Below are 21,136 nucleotides of genomic sequence, written 5' to 3'. Positions count from 1 at the left end.
GTTCCAGTCTCCAGAACTGTAAGAAAATAAATGTCTATTGGTTAAGTCACCCAGACTGTCATATTTTGTTATGACGGCCCCTGCTGACTAATATAAGAGAAAATTTATTTCTAGAATTATTTTGGGTAAATGAAGGAATGGTAGAACACAACTATCACAATCTGTAACTCCCAGTGAAATAATGGATTTAAGCAATGACTGTTAAAAACATTAGATGAAAAGCTGAGGGGAACTTTATAATGGATGGATCAGGCAGATGGCACCTGAGCTCAGTGATCAATCCTAACACCTTCAAAAGATAACCATGCTTTATGGTATGATGTAACAGGAAGTACACAGCATCACCTCAGAAGTACTCTGGGAAACAAGAGACCTGCCTCTGGTCAAGCCTCTGGACCTAACTACCGGTCTGCAGGCGGACAGGGCTGGAGGGATATGTCAAGCCTGAGAATCCACAGACGCTACAGGTAAGCTGGCTAGTTCCACCAAGTGCAAGAAAGAGGACAGGGTGAAACTGCAGATGACACACTGAGGACAAACAGGAACCAAGTGTATTATATAGGCTGTGTTGGGGTCCTGAATCCAACTGTAAAACACACAAGGGAGACCATCAGGGAAATCTGAACGGAGATTAGGTTTTTATATTATTGTGCTATGATAATGGTATAGCGGTGATTTTCTTTAAATAAATTTATTTATTTTTTAAATTTTTGGCTAAGTTGGGTCTTTGTTACTGCGCACGGGCTTTTCTCTAGCTGCACAGAGTCGGGGCTGCTCTTCGTTGTGGTGCACAGGCTTCTCATTGCAGTGGCTTCTCTTGTTGCAGAGCACGGGCTCTACGCGTGCAGGCTTCATTAGTTGTGGCACGCGGGCTCAGTAGTTGTGGCTCACGGGCTTAGCTGCTCCGCGGCCTGTGGGTTCTTCTCGGACCAGGGCTCGAACCCGTATCCCCTGCATTGGCAGGGGGATTCTTAACCACTGTGCCACCAGGGAAGCCCAGTGGTAATGTTTAAGAAGAGACTCCTCTCCTTTTAGAAGCACTTCTGTAGATATTTCAGCAATACATCTGGGATCTGTTTATCTTCAGAGCGAGGGAGGGTAAGGAGAACGAGTAAGGCTTGGGTAAAACATGCCTAATCATGGGTTGATAACTGTTGAAGGCTGATGACAATGTGAGGGTTTGCTACCCTTTTCTGCCTACCTTGGGGTATGTTTGAATGTTTCCATAAGAAAAATTGTTTAAAAAACACTTTAATATATTCCAGCCAATGGGATATTATGAAACACAGCAGAATTGAAAAAACTAGGCCTTACCTTTTCATCCTCATCTTTCTCATCAGAAACTTGTGGTTTTACTCCTTCAGGTTCTTTTTCTTCTGGTCTCCGTTTGCTAGCTCTATTGGATAAACAAATAAGTCAGATGTTAGCTTAAAAAAAAAAAAAACTATATTGCCAATTCACATAAAAATGACAAACTAATGCCTTCCTACAGAAAAGCAAACTATTCCCAATAGATCTGGTGAACAGATACTTTCTTCCCATCCAAAAAAGAAAGTCCCCTTGTCACAGTAGCTCCAAAGGTGTGTCACTAACTCGTGATCCTGAAAGGAAGCCTTCAGAAGCCCCATGTGACCCTCAGACGTGGGGCCTGATGAGAGGTGCCGGAAACTAAGAGACACGTGACAGTGCAGTGACAGGAGCACTACCCACGTGGCAGAGGGTATCAGGTAAGATGGGGCCCAGAGTTTGATTTCTTATCCAGCCCCGCCCAAACTGATCCAATCTTCCAATAGCACCAGCAATTCCCTGTAAACCTCTACATCACAGATCTCCAACAGTTATTTCGCTAATTTAAATTACACAAAGCACAGCACAAAAGCACAAGCATTTTAACCACTTACAGATCTTTGGGTTGACTTCTGTGCCTCTTTTCATCCTGAGAGGGGAAAGTGTGGGTGGAGAAATAAAGGGGGGAAAATTAATTTCTGAGTAAGAGCGAGACAAAACCCCAAAGTATCAGTTAAGGATTGCAGCACTGTGGAATGAGAGAACAGGAAAATCTGGGCAGGTCTACAGGGTAGAGATGAGGCTTCAAAAATGTTAACTCAGTTTCCTAACACCTACAAACAAGAGTTGACCGGTAGTTGGCAAACTTCCTGTAAAGGGCAAAAAAATACACATTTTCAGATGTACAAGCCACAGACCTGTGTCACAGCTACTCAACTCTGCCACTGTAGCACAAAAGCAGCCAGAAACAATACATAAGTGAAATGGTATGACTGTGTTCCAATAAAACTTTATGAAAACAGGCAGAGGGCCAGATTTGACCTGTGGATCACAGTTTACCAACCCCTGTCCTAGGATAGCTCAAAGTAAAAGGGAATATTATAGCCATTTTGCTTATGTCGGCCAAAATGCCCATAGCTCCATCTGTCGTTTGGTCAGGGGTGAAGATGTCATACAGACAGGCATTGGGACAGTAGGAGTGGGGTAGGGGGTGACAACACTAAACTTCGGAATCTAGTATGGGACAGAAGTAGAAGTAGGAATTCCCGACTTGGTCACCAACTCATTAGACAAAGTCAAATGTTTGATCCTTTTGTCCTTTTCTGCCGTGAGGCAAAAGTGCTGGCTGTGTGGTCTAAAGCTCCTACCAGTTGCCGTCTGAGGAAAATGGGTGGTTTGACAGCACCGCTAAGATCTCTCTAGATCTGAAGGGATGCCAGGCGAGTGCTGACAGTAAGGTAATGAATATCCAGACAGAAAAGATGAGAGACAGTAAGATGTTAGATAGAACAAGCTGGAGGAAACACCGAAAGGATCATCTGCCATAGAACAAGAAGGGGTGCCCGCTGGAAGCGAGAATGCTCACGACCCAGCAAGTCTGACCTCTGGCTCTGCTCTCTAGATCTCAGACAGAAAACCAGAGACAATCCTGGGACCACCCTCGTTTGGCTTCTCTTAGACAGGGACCAAACTGCTAAGGAGCTTAAGAGTCCTGTGCTGCGGCCCCCAGCAGCTGTGTCCCCCTCCCCTGGAGTTCACAGCCCTGTGGATAACCTTGCTGCCCAGGACGTTTACACAGGCCCACCCCTGGATCAATGTAGTGTTTTAGGGTTTAAATGTGCTCACTTAGCTGAACTGGGGAAGCTGGCAGGGAAGGGAAGAGCTAGGCTCAGAACTCAGGAGACTGACTGGTTGGTAAAGCAGCACAAGTGTGATGACACCATGTAGCTGGGGTGACACGTCAAGCCTTCTCAGGGCAGAGGCTCTGAAGAGAAGCTGGCTCCACACACGCCTTAGTCCAGCACACAGAGGCCCTCCCCACCGTTACGATGCACAGACAACTGAACACTCACTATGTATCAGGCGCTGACATGAAGTGACAGCCACCCACCCCCACGAAGGGTAGCAGCTGACCTGCCCAGCGCCACCCCACGGGCAGGTAGGGCTGGAGCTGAACACAGAGCCCTACCCCACGCCATTTCTCCCCACCAACTAGGAACGTAAGGATCAGGTAGAGATAAGTGACAGAGTCAGTCTTTACTTTGTCTTCTCCTTCATTCATTTCAGCCTGAGCTCCTCCGGGCCTTGCATCTCTGTCTGGCTCCTCCTTAGATTTCTGTTTAGGTGTTCTGCCGCAGAACGAAACACACAGTCAGCTCAGGGCGCCCGCTGCCCTTTCAAGCAGCCCCAGTGAGGGGTTTACACGGTCTCCTCCCCTAAGTTAGAGCATGGATTGTATTTCTTATCTGAAGGGCAAGTTTTCAGAGCAAGAAACCCAGAAGGCATTTATTACTTCAGAAAGTATGATCTCGGAAGCGCCGTCTACACTTCCCTGTTGCTGAGACACGCAGTAGTTTAAAAACAAAAGAGACAACAGGGATCCACTGATCTCTGGTAACCTGATGGGAATCCTGCCTGTGGTGGATTCCTGTGCAGGTTTGCTAGCTGGCCTGAGGTGCCGTCCAGAAAGTCCTCACCTCTCCGTCCGCCAGGGCCCGGCCACTCAGTTCAGGTGTTCTGCCCACCCCAGACTCAGGCCCAGTCTCAACATTTGCTTCAGCCCACTGTCTGTCAGAGGTTGCTTTCCACTTCTGCCCTCAGGTGCTGCCACTGCCATGAGAGCACACCCAGGCTGGCCAAGTCTTGGGGCTGAAGCGGGTCCACCTGACCAAGATCAGCCAATGGCCACTGAGCCGCAAACATGTAAGCTCAAAACATGGTTACTCTCGTAAGCCACTGAGCTTTGGGGCAGTTTGTCATACAGCGCCTTCACAGCTGTGGGGAAGAGACAGAGCTGCTCAATGCCCTTTAACCACCACCTGACTAGCTGCTTGCTGTATGAGCACCACTAAGAAGAGGCCTGGGGTCAAGGTCAGCTAAATCTCACCTGACCTCAGCCTTCAGTGTGGTGGTCTGACCTTACACGAGCAGAAGTCATCCACACATTATATGTATGATCAGTGCACTTAACACTCTGTCCAATCCATTATTTTTACCAGAACGCTTATCTTAGCAAGTAAGCTTCACAAAGTACAAAGGCATGTTAACTGTACTTACAGTTCTTTGGTTTGACTTCTGAGTCTCTTTTCTTCCTAAGTGGAGGGGAGGGGGAGACCAAAAAAAAAAAAAAAAAAGACTAGTTAATTTTTTTTTTGTTTTTTGTGGTACGCGGGCCTCTCACTGTTGTGGCCTCTCCTGTTGCGGAGCACAGGCTCCGGATGCGCAGGCTCCGTGGCCATGGCTCACGAGCCCAGCCGCTCCGCGGCATGTGGGATCTTCCCGGACCGGGGCATGAACCCGTGTCCCCTGCATCAGCAGGCGGACTCTCAACCACTGCACCACCAGGGAAGCCCAGATTAGTTAATTTTTGCATTTGATTTGAATCTTTCTACTAAAGAGTTTTACGGAAATAAAATACTTAAACTGATCCTGCAGTCTAGTTGGAATAAAGATTCTCTTCTTTCAAGACAGCACATTTTTGGGACTTTCCTGGTGGTCCAGTGGCTAAGACTCTGTGTTCCTAATGCTGGGGGCCCAGGTTCGATCCCTGGTCAGGGAACTGGATCCACATGCCATAACTAAGAGTTCGCATGCCACAACTAAAGATCCCGAATGCCGAAATAAATTAAAAAAAAAAAAAGGCACTTTTTTTGGTGGGGCAGGTAGGCAGGAAGTTAAAGAACTCTTAGACAGATCCTGATGTTTAAGAGGGATTTGGGGGCAAAATACTACCTACTTGTCATTATTAAGTGTTGACAGTCTCATAGAAAACTTTATCAAAACTAGGAATCTAATAAAGAAATGAAGTAGAATGACCCAATCTGGAAAAGAGCTCCGTCTCAAACATGGACAACAAATTGTTTTGAGCCTGAATTTAGAGAGCTAAACACGCCTCTCCAGAGAGCAGAATTCAGCCTCAGGAACCACACACTTTGTAAGGAGATCACAAAGGTTGGTGATGTTAACAGAAGGAACACATTGCAGACCTTCCTCCTGGAAGAAGAGATCCTGGGAGTCTGGTCACAGACAAGGGATTTCAATCTTGCCCTCAAATCCTTCTTTGGAGGGTGGTGGTCACGCTAGTCCACTAGAACCGCTTCTTCTCAAACAATTCAACATGTGTCCCAACTGTAACTGCTGCTAACTTTAACTAGGATCAGGGTAGGGAAGGGATCAGTTAAAGACTAGTTTCAAGTACCAAATAATTCAAGAATTATACATCTTTAGTTGATTCCCCATTAGGACAAAATAACAGACACCCATCCTTTAACAGGCTCTCAATAAGGGCACACACCACCCACCCATTTGAGTTTCTAAGAAACCTCTAATCAATGTCTTAATAAAACCAAAAGGGACCTAGGGCTTCCCTGGTGGCACAGTGGTTGAGAGTCCGCCTGCCGATGCAGGGGACACGGGTTCGTGCCCCGGTCCGGGAAGATCCCACATGCCGCGGAGCGGCTGGGCCCGTGAGCCATGGCCACTGGGCCTGCGCGTCCGGAGCCTGTGCTCCGCAACGGGAGAGGCCACAACAGTGAGAGGCCCGCGTACCACAAAAAACAACAACAACAAAAAACCCAAAAGGGACCTGATATTGTTCTACCACCTGTGACTGACCAATGTCAGCCCTTTGTCATATGGGGCAGTGCTGTCTAATGGTAAAGCTTCCAGTATCAGACCCCCTATTCCTTCTCCTACCCCCTCCCATGGGGGTTCAGTGGGTACATCTGTATTTCACAGAACCTTAAACTCTGATTTTACAAAGGAGCTGGAGGTCTGGGGAAAGAACTCATCTGATCTCAGTTAAGAATGCAACTCTATACCTGGACGATACTATAGCACTTTAGCACCTCATGTGTTTGAAAATGAGACCTTCACAAGGACCTCATGGGCAGGAGAGGCAGGCAGGAGAGCGGACAGACTGAAGCTCTGTGACTGACTGATCAAGTAGCAGAGGTTCAGCTGACTTCCAGGCCTACCGCTGATTTACTATCACCACAGCCACGTAACACACCTTCCACATAGAGAACCAGCAGAAAAATGAGTTTGAAGAGCATTTTAGCTAAATTCAAGGTCACTTTGATCGTTAGTGAAAGTCACTCTGTTCCTACACGCTCCCCACACCCTCACCCCCCTTCCTAGAACCAAATGGGTTCTGAGATTAAGGTGGAAGTGACAAACCTGGAGGTGACCAGGCTTTACTTTATCATCTCTTTCTTCTTCTTCCACGTGTGTTCCTGCTCTTACTCTTCCCGGTTCTTCTGCAGGGAGCAGTCCAGCAACTCTGTCAAGCAAAATCACACACCCTAATGTTGACTTTCACAGACTCCTCCCGTGGAAGCAATTTTCAAAAGGTCTTCCTTCCTACCCACCGCCCCAAAAAATCAATCTTCATCTCAGAAGCCCTGAAAGGCACATATTACCTCAACATTTAATATTTAATACAACCTTTAGATCTAGTTCTGATAACGGCCAGTTGCCCCCAATTCACTCTTTGCAAGACAATTCTACCTGAATCACAAGGTTAATAATCTGACTGCAAACTCGGCATCCTTAAGCTATCTATGGTCACCCCGGCAACTCACTATAAAGTTCTTCTTTTTAGAAGATTTCAGAAAAGTAATTTCAGTCATCAAGATTACATATTGCACAGAAAAGATTATTATTCTTACCGTTCTCTGGATGTAACTCTACGTCTCTTTTCCTCCTATGTGGAGAGAAGGGAAAAAGAGAAAAACAATATTTCAAAAGAAGATCAAAACCAAAAGCATGAGTCAAAGTATTAAATAAATACATTTGATGTGGTTAAAAACAGGGGTTGAGGGGTAATCTGGGTTTGGGGGAGATCTGGGCAACCTTCAGCCTGGTGTTGATGTCCCACCACCCTCAAAACAAAGAGAGGCCCAGGAGCTGGCCCGGCACACATCTGGGCACTAGAGGTCATCTAGTGACGCTACGTAAAGTCAAAGATCCGCCTCATGTCAGGAATTTGTTAATACTAGAAAAAAACCAAAGTAGTAATTTGGGATTCACATCAGGAAGTGATGATGACAACCTAAACTGGACACCAGCCCTTCTCTGATGAATACCTTAGTACACTACTTCCCTAAGTTCACAACGCTTGCCATCTCCAGGATATCTGTATTTATGTATTTAAGAGGGATAAAAATATTGTGGTGAAAAAAAAAATATATTGTGGTGATGAAACCGATCTATGTCTTGTTTGAGGTGGAGGTTACAAGAATGCATGCATGCGTACATGTGACCATACGTGCACAGTGAATAAAGTCTGTAGATTACGCCGATGTCCATGTTCTGGTTTTGCTATTACAGTTACGTGAGATGTTACCATTGGAGAAGGTTGGGTAAACTACACAGAACCCCTGTACTATATTATACGGAATTAATCTGTATGTGTATATATAAAATTCTGCCTCCAGACTGCCTTTAGACTCGAGCTACAACATCAACTCTTCCCTGGGTCTGCAGCCTGTTGGCCTGTCCTGCACATTTCAGACTTGCCAGCCTGAAATCGTGTGACTCAGTTGCTTAAATTAATCTCATACATACAGACATCACTGGGTCTGTTTCTCTGGAGAACCCTAAGATAGATTTTATACTACAGTTATACATACATACATATCATCTGAAACAATACAGAAGAAACGGATGAATGCTCGCCTCTCAAAGGAAGGACAGGATGGAGAGGGGGGAGTACCACCCCTATGTACCAAACAGCCTTTTGTACTGTTTTACCAAATGCATGTATTTAATACCTGTTTTAAAAAACATAGTGAGATCTCAAAACTTTAAATTGACTAAAGTAAGATTCTCTCTGTAGTACTACTTATTTGACCACCACCACCTGATAACACTGGTGTGGTGCACTGAGCCTTACTCTAGCATATCGGGATAAACCCTGTTTCGACAAGTGTTCATCCTCCAAGTCCCCAAGGTCTCACACACACTGCCAGTGAAACTGCTTCCTGCTTGGGAAAGAGTGCCCCAGTTCGTTTCTTTAGAAGCTAAAAGGCTATGTAAGCCCTCCAAAAGGTTAGAGGGCAAAGAACAACTCTAAAACTGGCACACTTGTTAAAAAAAAAAAGACTTGCCAATATTACAAGAGCCAGCTTGCTTTCACCTGTGACACGTTTTCTTAGGAGGCAAGGGATGTGGCCACGTGACTTGGACAAGCTGTTTCCCTCTGTCTCAGTGTCCCACCTGTGAGTGGGTAGTCTGACTAAACAGGAGAATGAGTATGTCTTTTACAACAGGACGTCAAGTCCACCTCAGTGAGATTGGTAGCCTTGAGTCCAGTGCTTCTCGCTCAGTGCAACTGTGCCCCCCAGGGGACATCTGGGAAAGTCTGAAGGTGATTTTGGTTGTCACAACTGGGAGGAGAGAGGGAATGTTACGGGCATCTAGGGAGTAGAGGTCGGGACCTTGCTAAACATTCTATGATGCACAGGACTCACCCCGACAGCAAAGGTTTACCTGGCCCCAAAAGTCAATGCCTTCGTTGAGAAACCCTGCCTTAGAGCAAACCACGGATACTCATCTTTAGCAGGTAACGGGGCATTTACTACCCACCTGTAACCTACAGACTTCCCGACTTACACAGCTAATCCTGTGGCAGGACTGAAATAGATAGTGTGTGACCATCTGGTATTATCTAGGTTTGCCCCTCAAGTCACATGGGACAGTGCTAGAGACTGACATTTTCGATATTGGAGGCCTTTGGCAAGCCGCCAGTTTTCTAACCTAAAAAGTCTAAGCAGCATTATTACAATACACATAACATGACAATTCTGCTTTTCTAGAGAAATTAGATGTGGGAAAGGGGCTTATCTGACATCAGAAGGAAATGCTTTAAACACATCACATCTGCTGGTTTGACTGTCAAATCTTGACAACTGGAGAGGTAGGAAAGTAGACAGGAGGGAACAGACCAAAGTTACGGGCCTTCTGAGCCCTCAGGTCTAACCCTAACACACTTCGTACTGCCCAGGGTCCAGGGATATGTTCTAACATCCTCTCAGTCACTTCTGGGCCATAGATAGACCAAGTATACATTCACAACTACCAGCAAGTGTACCAAAATAAGGCAGAGTTAAGAAACTTAAACATGAGCCCTACCTGGTCTTTTTCTTCTTCATCGACAGAATCATCTGATTTTGCTTTTTCAGCGTCTTCCTCAGGTTTCCGTTTGGCAGGGCTGTCACACACAGTAAAGCCAACTGTTAGCTCAGCCAGACCCTAGTCCTCCAGTGGGCACGAAACAACTTATATTCCTCCCTACCAAGAGTACCCTCTGTTTGGAAAGATTCAGGGCATGGACACCCTCTTCCCTCCAAGGAGAAGCCCTTTCTGCCAGGACATTAAAAGAAGCTTCGAGCTTAATGTTTCTTTGGATGACAGGTTTAGAATACCACCATTTTGCAAACCTTAAGAAGTAACGGATCTAGACTTTGATCAACGGCTGCTAGAATCACCGAACAGACATTACATGCCTCTGATGGACAGCCCCATGCCGTCAATGAAGTCTCACAAAATAAGGCTGGAATCTGATCAAGACTCTAGACCTAACTACCAGTGTACAGAGAACTGGAGACAAGGGAACACATTAACCACCAAAACGATGCAGTCAGCCAGACCTAGAAGCTAGTAGACAAAAGACCTATTTTCTTTAAATAAATGGCAAGAAACTAAGGAATCTATCACTTGAAAGGCTTAAGGAGCAAATCAACCAAACTCTGTTACACAAGGGGAAGAATGAACACTGCTATGTATTTGTTAGTAAGGAACTGTTACACTTTATAAGGCATGTTTTGTCTTCTTCAAAAGACGGTTTGCTAGATGTTAGCAATTATAGCAAAATATGAATAAAAAACTTGTCAAAGAAAGAGACCTTGTCATCTAGAAATATCACATTTGTGGATAAGATGACATGTCCGATTTGTTTCAAAGTAATCCAACTGGGGGGACATGGGTGTGTATGGAGTTGTAATCCATTTGGAATAATTCACTTGGAGCATATGGGGGTATAGATGAAACAACAGACAGGAGCTGTTAACTGTTGTTGACACTGGGTGATAGGTACACAGGGGTTCATTTTACTACCCTCGGTAATTTTGTGTATGTACATTTGAAGTTTCCTACGTTAAGAGTAAAAATGGATGAGGTCTTCAGAAATGCTGTTCATGGATGTCTAATTACAGAATATCAAAAGGAAAACCTAACAATGTGGAAGTCAGAATTACTAAGTTACATCCTACTAATTCTATACGTGTTTTACCAAAAACAGTTGGCCCCTAAAATGGGGGCTGTCCATTCATTATATACTGACCCCCTTGTGAAATGAGATGTGATGGTGGTCTGCCTGGTAGTTTGCCTTGTAATCCTGGGGCTAGATGAGACTTCAGCTGCTTAAAGAAAAAGAAACAAAAAAGCCACTATGAATAAAGAGTTCACAGCGAAGGTACAGTTCTTCAGCATTACCAAGCTGGTGCAGAGACCAGGTTCTGAGGATTAAGTATCCTTCTCTTCTTATTCTAAGCAACCACCATCTTGATAAAGTCATCAAATTAGCACCTGCCAGTTTGCTGGGCCATTTCAACACAAGCTCTTGTATGAGGGGCCCAACCCTGAGACGGAAAAGGAAACAGAACCTCCGCTTATTTCGTCAAAAGATGAAGTGGCCAAGCACCTGACCTGAGCTCAAGTCCCATGCTCTTATTTTTAAAAATTCCAGAAGAGTTACTCTGACTACAAGCGGGGAAGGAGTCTAAGAATAAATGTTCAGCTTAAGCAGGCATGTAACTTAGACGTAATAAACATCAGTAGCTCCTGTTATCTTATACCTCATAAATTCAACCACATTTGGGGATCTAATGCTCTATAACTTGGTTGAAGACAAAAATTGCAGGTATATATCTAAGCTAGTTAGAAGTATACACAAGAGGGAATTCCATGGTGGTCCAGTGGTTAAGACTCGGCACTCTCACTGCTGAGGGCCCGAGTTCGATCCCCGGTTGGAGAACTAAGATCGTACAAGCCGAGCAACACAGCCACCCCCCACCCCCGTCCCCAAAAAACAAAAAAAACCAAAAAGATACACAAAAAACAAGTACTGCCGGTGGAGGGGTTGTGTGGGGGGGGAACAGACAGACCCTATGGCGCCAAGTCTGTCCTCCCCTTAGGTGGTACCAGACTCCAACGAGGTCAAACGAGTCAAGCACTCTTACATTTTGTTTCTGCATCGGACTTGCTTCTCCTGGGCATGCAAAGTTTGGAAACAGGTTTGGGGGACTTCTTTTTCTCTGCTATTTCCACTCTGTGCTCCTCACCACTTGTCTGGCTCCCGTTTTCTAGACATCCATTCACTTCCCGACTGAAAGCATGAGCTCCGTTCTCCAAGGACAAATCTTTATTTAAAAGGGATTTGACTTTAGCCAGGTAGCCCTCCTACAGCAGGAAAGGATAATTTAAGTAGCAGTGAATGTAAACAAGTGGCAATGAGAGAATAAGGAAACACATGCGCTTCCTGTGTAACTATCAGGTAACAGGGAGAGGTGGGATTATTCTGCCTCCCTGGTCACAGACAAGTTACATGGGAGGAAACATTTTCTAGCCACTGGGATGCTGAGGACTTACCTCTGATAATTCTTCTTTATGTAATTTGGTTTCCAAGTCACATAATTGATTCTTTATTTCTGTCTGCAGAAATTCATGCAAGAGATTCAATTTCTCCTTCACGCATTCCTAAGGGAAGGATATAGGTTTAGAAGTCTCTGCACTCCCAAGCTATGAACTAATGGACCAATACACAAATAGTTACACTGCCTGGTCACCTAACAATGACTGAATGGCAGGCAATGCTGAGTCAGCTAAAAAGAAAACTAAATATTCACAAGACATGTTCGTGATGTTTCCACTAAGATCATATCACACCATCTCCAGAGTGGTGAAAAATGGAAAGATTAGAGGTGAAACAGATACATAATAGTGTACTAGAACAAAACTGATTTTGAAAAACAGTGTGACCGGGACACGTCATAATCCAGACTTGAGGCTACAGAACCCAGACGGGGAAACTCGATGAGCTACCAAAAGCTAACCAATAATATCCTATTAGTACAGCACATTAGACAAAAACATCCAACGTATCCTCAACTTTAGGGAAAAGAGAGCCAATTCCACTTAAATTTGTTTTTATGAACTACACAGTATCTGTCAATTGGTCACATTTGATCATAAATTTTGTTAAGGTAGAGATTACCTTACCTTTTCTGTTAAACTATCTCTTTCCAAATCTTTGAGCCTGGGGGAAGAAAAAGGGAAGAAACAAACACTTGTTAAGCAACATTGTCTACCTGTAAGAATACCACAGTTTAAAGAACTTTGGAAATAAGTTTAACATGAATGTTAGAAAAAAATACAATGGTTTTTCCCTCCCCCAGTGTCTAGAATGCCCTACTGTAATGCCTACACGTTAAGAAGTTATTTTCGGGCTTCCCTGGTGGCGCAGCGGTTGAGAATCTGCCTGCCAATGCAGGGGACACGGCTTCGAGCCCTGGTCTGGGAAGATCCCACATGCCACGGAGCAACTGGGCCCGTGAGCCACAACTACTGAGCCTGCGTGTCTGGAGCCTGTGCTCCACAACAAGAGAGGTCGTGACAGTGAGAGGCCCGCGCACCGCGATGAAAAGTGGTCCCCGCTCGCTGCAACTAGAGAAAGCCCTCGCACAGAAACAAAGACCCAACACAGCCAAAACTAAAATTAATTAATTAATTTTTTAAAAAGTTATTTTCAATATGAATGAGGCCCCCCTTTTGGGGGGTGGTTTTCTGATGGTGGTAAGAGATGATATAGGAGCTCTAGAACAACATTATTTCTTTTTTTTTTTAACATTCTTTTAAAGACACTGGGAAAGGGGAAGCAGGTCACACAGTTGGGGTCCTTCCCAAGTTAACTGACCTACAGGTGGTCTTCCTCCAGTTGGACCTGACAAGATTTCATAGGAGGGCATACAGAGGTTAGAAAGAGTGGACCAGGGTGACAGGATGCTGTGGGGAACAGCCAGCTAACATTCCCAAAGGCCAGGATGGGGTGGTGGCAGCATATTCCTGATGAGGAATATAGGAAAATGGAGGAGTCAAGGCATCTGAGGCAGCAGGGGGTGCCCACACACAAGGAAGACAGATGAAGCTAGAAAAGTTGGCTGGCGCCTCACGCAAGAGCTCATCCTTGTAAATGTTTGTACCTAGTCATTCACAAGTACAGAACTGTCATGAGTTTAGCTGGAAAATCATGGTCTGATTTGATTATTGAAGATTAGTATCTTGCCTCTTTGGGGAGGAAGGGAGCAAAAAGAATAAAGGAACAAAACTAGAAGACACCGAGGAAATGGGGAGGCTGCTGTTCCTAGCCTGGGTGCTGACTGTGGGCAGTTGGGTGAGAACAGGTCTAACCAGCTGGGCAAGCGTCCGTCAGCAGAGGGGCAGCACCCTGGGCGGGAACTGGGCCTCCACCATCTATGGCTCCTCCCCTCCAGCACCCAGGCTAGGTACTCAGTTACCAGCAGCCCAGAGGACAGGAACAGAGCTCTGCCAGGCTGGCCTTCCCAGAGGGCAAGTGTAAGCAGCACAGCCAGGAATTGAGTGACAGGCTTTGCTGGACTAATGACATACAGTGGCTACTCCGAGTGCACGTGGATCCTGCTTCTAGCTTCAACCACCACTGCCATCTGTGGGTGCCTACTCTACGCCAGGCCCTGTTCCAGGCAACAAGCTGAGTGATGGGATGTAGGCACTACCAGGCAGGGACCTCATGACTTGCTGGATGGTCAGGAAAGGCCTTTCTATAGAAAAGACTTAGCAGGGACTTCCCTGGCAGTCCAGTGGTTAAGACTCCGTGCTTCCAAGGCAGGGGGCGCCGGTTCGATCCCTGGTCGGGGAACGAAGATCCCATATGCCACAAGGTACGGCCAAAAAAAAAAAAAAAAAGAAAGACTTAGCAGCCTCCAGATACAGTGGTAATATACTATATTTCACATATGTTGTGTAACTTGGACTCAAGATTCCGAGTCAAGCTTTCCAGAAGCATGTGAAGCCCCTTCCAGGCAAAAGTCATTTTACCCTCAAAGCAACTCAGGTCCTGGGAGAGCCTTGGATGAGGACAACTGCATAACTCGGTACTTACATGCTGCTGCAGGAGCATCACACCTACCTGTCTTCAGTCATTCTCCTCACAAAACCCTGGCAGGACACAGCTCCTACCTCGACCAGGTTACCTCAGGTGTCAAGGATAACACTTAGACTGAAGCCCATCAAAGGGCCCTTTCCACAATGCTGACAACTCCTACATCTGGCCAGGAGACAGATCTGTGGGTCTGAATTCTTTGAAGCTTTCCTGTGAAGTGGGATATTTAGCCTGGCAGGGAGAAACAAATCTTCAGACTATCTGAAGTGTCTTGCCCTGTGAAGATTGGATTTGACCTGCTTGGCCCCAGAGTGGAAGGTTGGAGCCCAGGGCAGGCACCGAGGAGCCAGAGGTGTGGCAGGAAGAAGGCTGGCCAGTGCGCCGCTCCTGACACCCAGGCTTTCACTGGAGCACCCATCCCCTTCCCAGTAAAACTAGTGACACTACCTCACATCTGCTTTACATTCATAGCCAGGAGGATTAGAAGCAGACATGAAGGACCAGGTAGAGGAGTCACAGAGAACAGCAACCACCTTATAAAAGAAAACCGTAGCTCCCTTCCAGTCTAAGATCCCACAATTCATTCCTAGTTGCTTCCCTCAGAGCAGTTCTTTAAAGGAGAAAAAGATATACATAAACCACTGTGTGGACAAATAGAGTTCAAATCTGAGGCTTCTGAAGCAAAAGGGTATAATCAGCATCAGGAAGGAGGGATCCAGAGACATTGAGAGCTCAGCGGGAACCGGGCAGAGGGAGCTGTCCGAAACAGGAGCAGCACAGCAGGGGCGCTGGCTCAGAGTTCACCCAAGGAACCCACACAAGTCGGGCTGACACAGGGGAAGAAAGGCAAGTCCAGAGAGAGGAGGTGGGTGCCAGTCTGAGGGAGGTCAGCAATGTCAGGCTCAAAATCATTGACTTTGCTCCATAGTTAACAAACCATCGGAAGAGTCATGGGGGTGGTAGAACCCAAGGTATCAGGCATCTTTTAGTAGGAAAAAATAAAGTCAATCTGGCAGAAATAAACAATATATCAGACAGGAAGAGATAAGATGTTAAATCACTCTAACATCCTAAACTAGAAATGCTGGTCTGTAATATGGTTTAGCAGCAGGAGCTGAGAACATGCTAGAGAAGTTACAAAGCTCCGTCTACTCTGCCTTTTGTAATGGGCTGCATGGCGGTTGGTATAGGGCTACCAGAGATAATATTTGTGGTACGAAGGAAAACGGACCACCCCCCCGCAAAGATATCCATGCCCTAATTCCCCAGAACCTGTGAATATGTTACCTTACAGGGCAAAAGGGGCTTTGCAGATGTGATTAAGGTTACAGCCCTTGAGATGGGGAGGTTTTCTTGGCTTATCCAGGTAGGCCCAATCGAGTCACTTAAATCCTAGGAGCAGAGAAACTTCCCAGCTACATTTCAAGCGATGTGACTACAGAAGGGTCAAAAAGATGTGATGTGAGAACTGGCTTTGCTGGCTTTAAAGACGGAGGAAGGGGGCCACAAGCCAACAGATGTCATCACCTCTAGTAGCTGGGAATGGCTCTCACCTTACAGCCAGCAAGAGAAGAGGGACCTCAGTCTTATAACCACAAGGGACCGAATTCTGCCAACAACCTGAAAGAGTAAGAAACAGGTCCTCCCCTAGCGCCTCCAGAAAGGAATGTAGCCTGCTGACACTTTAATTTTAATCCAGTGAGACCCACACCACATTTCTGACCTACAGAATCAGAAGATAGCAAATTTGTTTTATTTAAGCTACTAAGACTGAAGTAGTTTGTTACGGCAGCAATTAAAAATTAATACAGTACCAGAAATTCTGAACTTTTCGGTGGGAGAAAGTAAGCAGACCATGAATTTTAGGAGTGACATTTCAGTGAATAGCTATCTAGATGGCTATTCGGCAGCCAGAAATTAGAACGGGCTCTCCAAAGAGGCCTCTCCAGCTGTACCCCCAACTGCTGAAAGCAGAAATCTAAGACTGGAAGAAAATAAGGGTCCAGGAATTGAAAAGGAATATGGCAGAAATCAGGGAAGAGGTCCCCTGGTGGCAAACAGCATCACAAAAGCCAAGGATACAAAGAATTAAGGGTAGAAAACCACCTTAACTGAAGAATAGACTGGACACCCGGCACAAAAGCTAAGCTAAGGTGGCAGGAGAAAGAGCAAGACCAGGGACTTCCCTGGTGGTGCAGTGGTTAAGAATCCACCTGCCAATGCAGGGGACAGGGTTTGAGCCCTGGTCCGGGAAGATCCCACAAGCCGCGGAGCAACTAAGCCCATGCGCCACAACTACTGAGCCTGCGCTCTAGAGCCTGTGAGCCACAACTACTGAAGCCCGCGTGCCACAACTACTGAAGCCCGCGTGCCACAACTACTGAAGCCCGCGTGCCACAACTACTGAAGCCCACGCACCTAGAGCCTGTGCTCCATACCACCGCAATGAGAAGTCTGTGCACTGCCACAAAGAGTAGCCCCCGCTCACCGCAACTAGAAAAAACCCTAACGTAGCAACGAAGACCCAACGCAGCCAAAAATAAATAAAATTAAAAAGAGCAAGTTGAGACGATAATACAAGAAACCAGGCAAACAGGAAGGTTGGAATGATAAGCAGACATACACTGCTATATTAGTATCTGCCTTAGTATCAGGTCTGCGTGTTGGTACTTTAAGTTATGCACCGCCCCCCACCCCAATAACAGGAGTGAAACATACAGCTGCCACGTGATAAGCAGTGAAGGAGGTTTCTGTGCAGGTGCTGTTCTACCACGTTTACACCTATCAGCTCAGCCTTCACAATGCCCCAGTGGAGCAGGCACCTCCATCCCATTTTACAGATAAAGCATCAGGAGGTTAGATGACTCGGTCATACAGCTGGCAAGGGGTGGGGTGGGATCTGAACTCCAGTAGTCTGCACCTCTAGAATCCTAGTGCAGGGGAGAACTAGAAAAGGTAACTCAGTTTTGCCCTCCATACCTACTCAGGAGCCATGGAACTAGTTAAGAACTTCACTCTAATCTAATCAGAGTGGCTAGCAGATAAGAAAGCTGTCATAATTACAAAGGCTAAATGAGTTGTGCAATGAGGTTGTTAGAATCAATATGTAAATCCAGGCCTCGGTGAAGGGGAACGTCTGGCATGTAAGCATTCGAGTCTAGTGGACACCGAGCTGCAAGTACAATGAATGGGGCAAACATGCTCAGACAACAAGTCATCATCAACTCCCAAGCTGCAAAGGCAGCATGCGGGATGCGCTGACAGAATTCAACACCTCATCGCAGGGAAAGGGGAGTGTCTTTCTGAGCAGTCTTACGGATGAAGAGACAATACCCAGCATGGTGAAGGGGTAGGTGGAACCCAGCCTCACACTGGTTGCTCTGCACGGTCCCAGGTCCTGAGAACCTAAAAGGCAACCTGTGTGGTTTGTGAGGAAAAGAGCACAAGATGAGTCAGGCAAGTGGACGGGGATCCCGGACTTGAAGCCAAGTGCATTAGGCAGTGTAAGGGGCAGGAAAACCTCTGTCTCCAACTTGTATCGAAAGAGGATCACAGTTTCCACTTATAGAAAGCAGACCTGAGTGGCAACAGAAAGACGAGTAGGAAGACTATTGCTTTTTCTATACAAAAGATGGTGGCTTGGACAGAGTAAGAAAATGCAAGTGGAAAAATGTGGCTTGTCCTGAAAGGCGTTATTTTTAGAAGACTTAGGACATAAAATACTTCAAAAAAAAGTTAAACTTAAAAATCCAAATGTTAAGAATACTTTCTAGTATCGCCACATAGTTAATGTAACTGTAAGAGTTTTCAAAGAAGCTGCCATATAAACACAAGTTAGCACAAGTGACAGAAATGCCTGAGTGAGGTCTAGGCCTACATTTTGTTCCTAGAGCATTCTACTGAACTTAGCAGTATAATCCATAATATGAGGTCCCTAATTTCCATGAATCAAAAAGTTCTACCTCCGTTTACAAGGAGGTATAAGGGAGTATTGTAAAAGGAGTACTGAATGCCATGCTTATGTGTGTATTTTATAGGCTGAAATTCAAAATTTAAGAAAAGCTGTTGAGAGCGTCACATAAGCTGACAATGTCAATGGTCTGAGGCAGAAACCCAAGACTCTATAGCCACAGTAAGCAATTCTCATTCAAAGTAATATGGAACCTAGGGTGAATGGCGGATTGTAACACTCACCTAAGAACATTCAAATTCAACCAAACAAAACACTTGCTCTGGCCCAATAAAAGCCCTAGCTGAAGGGAAAGGTTTTGGCAAGAAGCAGACTTCCACAGGAATCTTTGCTTCCTTGCTGTTAACTCCTGTGGCAACCACTCTTGAGAACACTTGAGGATTAAATGAGACAATGTAAAGTGTTTTATACAATTAGCAGAATGGAAAAAAAGCAAGCTAGATTAGTCAATAATGCTAACACGGGGCGGGGGGGGGGGCCTTTATGTGCCAGGCATATTCTCATTTAATCCAATAGCAGTTTAAAGCCCATGTTAACTGTCCTAGTCCACAGATGTAACTTGTTTATGAAACTTGCCCAAGGTTAGATGAGCCAGTGGAGGTGGCATTCCCACCATCAAGTTAAGGAAGGCTGGGCCCAAACATCTCTGTCCTGGGTCTAAAGTGAAGCCAGATACTTCCTTAACGCCATTTCCATTTTTAAGTTATGTTTCCATTTTTAAGTTATAGGGATTCTTCAGCAAGGCAGAGCACCCTCTAACTGTGGTTAAGAAGTGGTCTGACGCCTGGGAGGGAGACCCAAATGCCTGCAACACCTACTCTCCACGCCCAAAAGCCCAAATCAGGACTGGACTGGCACAACTTTAGGAAACAAGCACAGGGAAATAGAGAAATGGCAAGATCAGGTTCACAAATCTGGCTGGAAGTGTTCAGGGCTGGTCGAGGCTCCCGTGACTAGTGCTCCAAGTGAGGTGTGCAAGCTTCCAGGAGTGAAACTGATGCCCTTCAGGAACAAGAAGCCTGGGCCCAACGGTCTTGCCGCCGACCCCTGTGCACAGATTAGCTAAGACTGGCTAAGTCCCCGATGTTAGGTGCTGGCCCCTCACTCCCCCTACACACACACACACACACACACACACACACACACGGAGGAAACTGCAGCCAGTTCTCCCTAGCAAGGCTTCCTTGATGCCCACGGCTCACAGGCACCGATTTGCTAGAAGAAACCACTCAGCTTTCACGGCGTCCGAGCCCTAGCCCTCACGGTATGTGAAGAGTTCCTTGCAGAATGCGCCTACCCTAGCCGTATGAGGTGATGGAGGGAGCCCCCAGAGGAAGACGGGGCTCGCAAACCTGAGCCGGCCGCGCCCGTCCCCCGACCGGCGACATCTGTCTCTGGAGGCTGCCATCGGGATGCGTGGCGTGGGGGCACCGAGGGGACCCCCAAAATACCCCTGGGGACCAGGCCGGCCCGACCCCCTCGAGAGGACCGGGCACCGGAAGTGGAGGCCTTAGTGCCCGGGCCGAGGGGTATTCTGAGGCCGCGGGCTGCCCACTTCCTGCGCGACCAGGCTGGCGGCAGGGGCTGGGCCTGAGGCTGCTCCAGGAAGGGGATCCCCAAGGCGAACCCAAGGCTTGCTCTACTTTGAGGTCAGAAGAGACCCCCAAGTTTCCAGTCACCAGGGAGCTGTGAGAGGGCCTCGGCCCATTTTGGCGCCAAACGGCCAGGGGCGCGCGCGACCGGAAGTGCCACCCTGCCCGCGCCAACTGCCGCCGCGCGCCGCGCCATCCCACGCATGCGCGCCCGCCTGTCAGCGGCGGCCACGGGCTACCCGGAGGGGAAACGACCCCCACCCCCACCCCCAACACCGTGCAACCCACCCCAGGTTCGCAGTCCCCCGCAGCACCTACCGCCTGCGGACATCGTCGGGCAGTGAGAAGGCCCGGGAGGCCAGCGCGGGCACCCGGGCTGGGGCGGTACGGGCAGGCATCTTGGAAGGTGCAGCAGAGGCGGCGGCAGCACAGGCAGCCCTGGCTTTTCGCGCGGAAACCGATGGGGAGGGGCGGCGAGCGGAGGCAGCGCGTACCATCCCGGCCTGGGCGTGGGGGAAAGCGGGCCGTACCACACGGAGGGAGGCCGTACCATGTGTGGGTAGACGCAGTGTGGCTGGCCCTGCGTAGGGGCCGCGCATGCGCGGGACGGGAGCGCACCCCCGCGTGGAGCAGTGGGCTTGTCCAAGCTCCTCCGTTTGCTGGGAGCTTTGCCTGAGACCTTCATTCATTCGTTCTTTCCCCGCCTGCTAGGGAAAAAATGAGGAACATCCTCAGGGTGTTCCAGGATGTGGGCACTAGAGTTCAAGTCCTCAGTTCCAATCCCACCTACACCTATTTGCTTACTATGACGATCTTGGGCAGGTCATTTGGACCCAGCTTTAGTTTCCTCATCTGTGAAAAGGGTCTAAT

At 47.1% G+C, this 21,136-nt stretch overlaps 1 protein-coding gene across 5 annotated transcripts in view; it reads right to left on the bottom strand.

Moving 5' to 3' along the window:
* Positions 1–20,726, bottom strand: part of DNMT1 (DNA methyltransferase 1) — a 42,407-nt gene extending 21,681 nt beyond the window's left edge. For 2 of the 5 annotated variants that reach the window (XM_082652289.1, XM_082652286.1), the window contains exons 1-12: positions 20,585–20,726; positions 12,787–12,823; positions 12,157–12,264; positions 11,748–11,967; positions 10,850–10,925; positions 9,640–9,718; positions 7,176–7,210; positions 6,685–6,787; positions 4,564–4,598; positions 3,548–3,635; positions 1,902–1,936; positions 1,315–1,396 (exon numbers count right to left, since the gene is read on the bottom strand). In XM_082652289.1, coding sequence (XP_082508415.1) covers positions 1,315–1,396; positions 1,902–1,936; positions 3,548–3,635; positions 4,564–4,598; positions 6,685–6,787; positions 7,176–7,210; positions 9,640–9,718; positions 10,850–10,925; positions 11,748–11,967; positions 12,157–12,264; positions 12,787–12,823; positions 20,585–20,664 — 978 coding nt within the window. In that variant the 5' untranslated portion in view covers positions 20,665–20,726. Of the gene's footprint in view, positions 1–1,314; positions 1,397–1,901; positions 1,937–3,547; positions 3,636–4,563; positions 4,599–6,684; positions 6,788–7,175; positions 7,211–9,639; positions 9,719–10,849; positions 10,929–11,747; positions 11,968–12,156; positions 12,265–12,786; positions 12,824–20,584 lie in introns of those variants that run through there. The other 3 variants (XM_082652288.1, XM_082652285.1, XM_082652287.1) reach the window with 2 other exon arrangements.
* Between the last annotated feature and the right edge of the window lie 410 nt (positions 20,727–21,136).

Source organism: Grampus griseus (assembly GCF_964374135.1).
Source record: "Grampus griseus genome assembly, chromosome: 3".
Lineage (NCBI taxonomy): Eukaryota > Metazoa > Chordata > Mammalia > Artiodactyla > Delphinidae > Grampus > Grampus griseus.
Note: the sequence above shows the minus strand (reverse complement) of the source record. Positions and strands in the feature narration are given on the sequence as shown.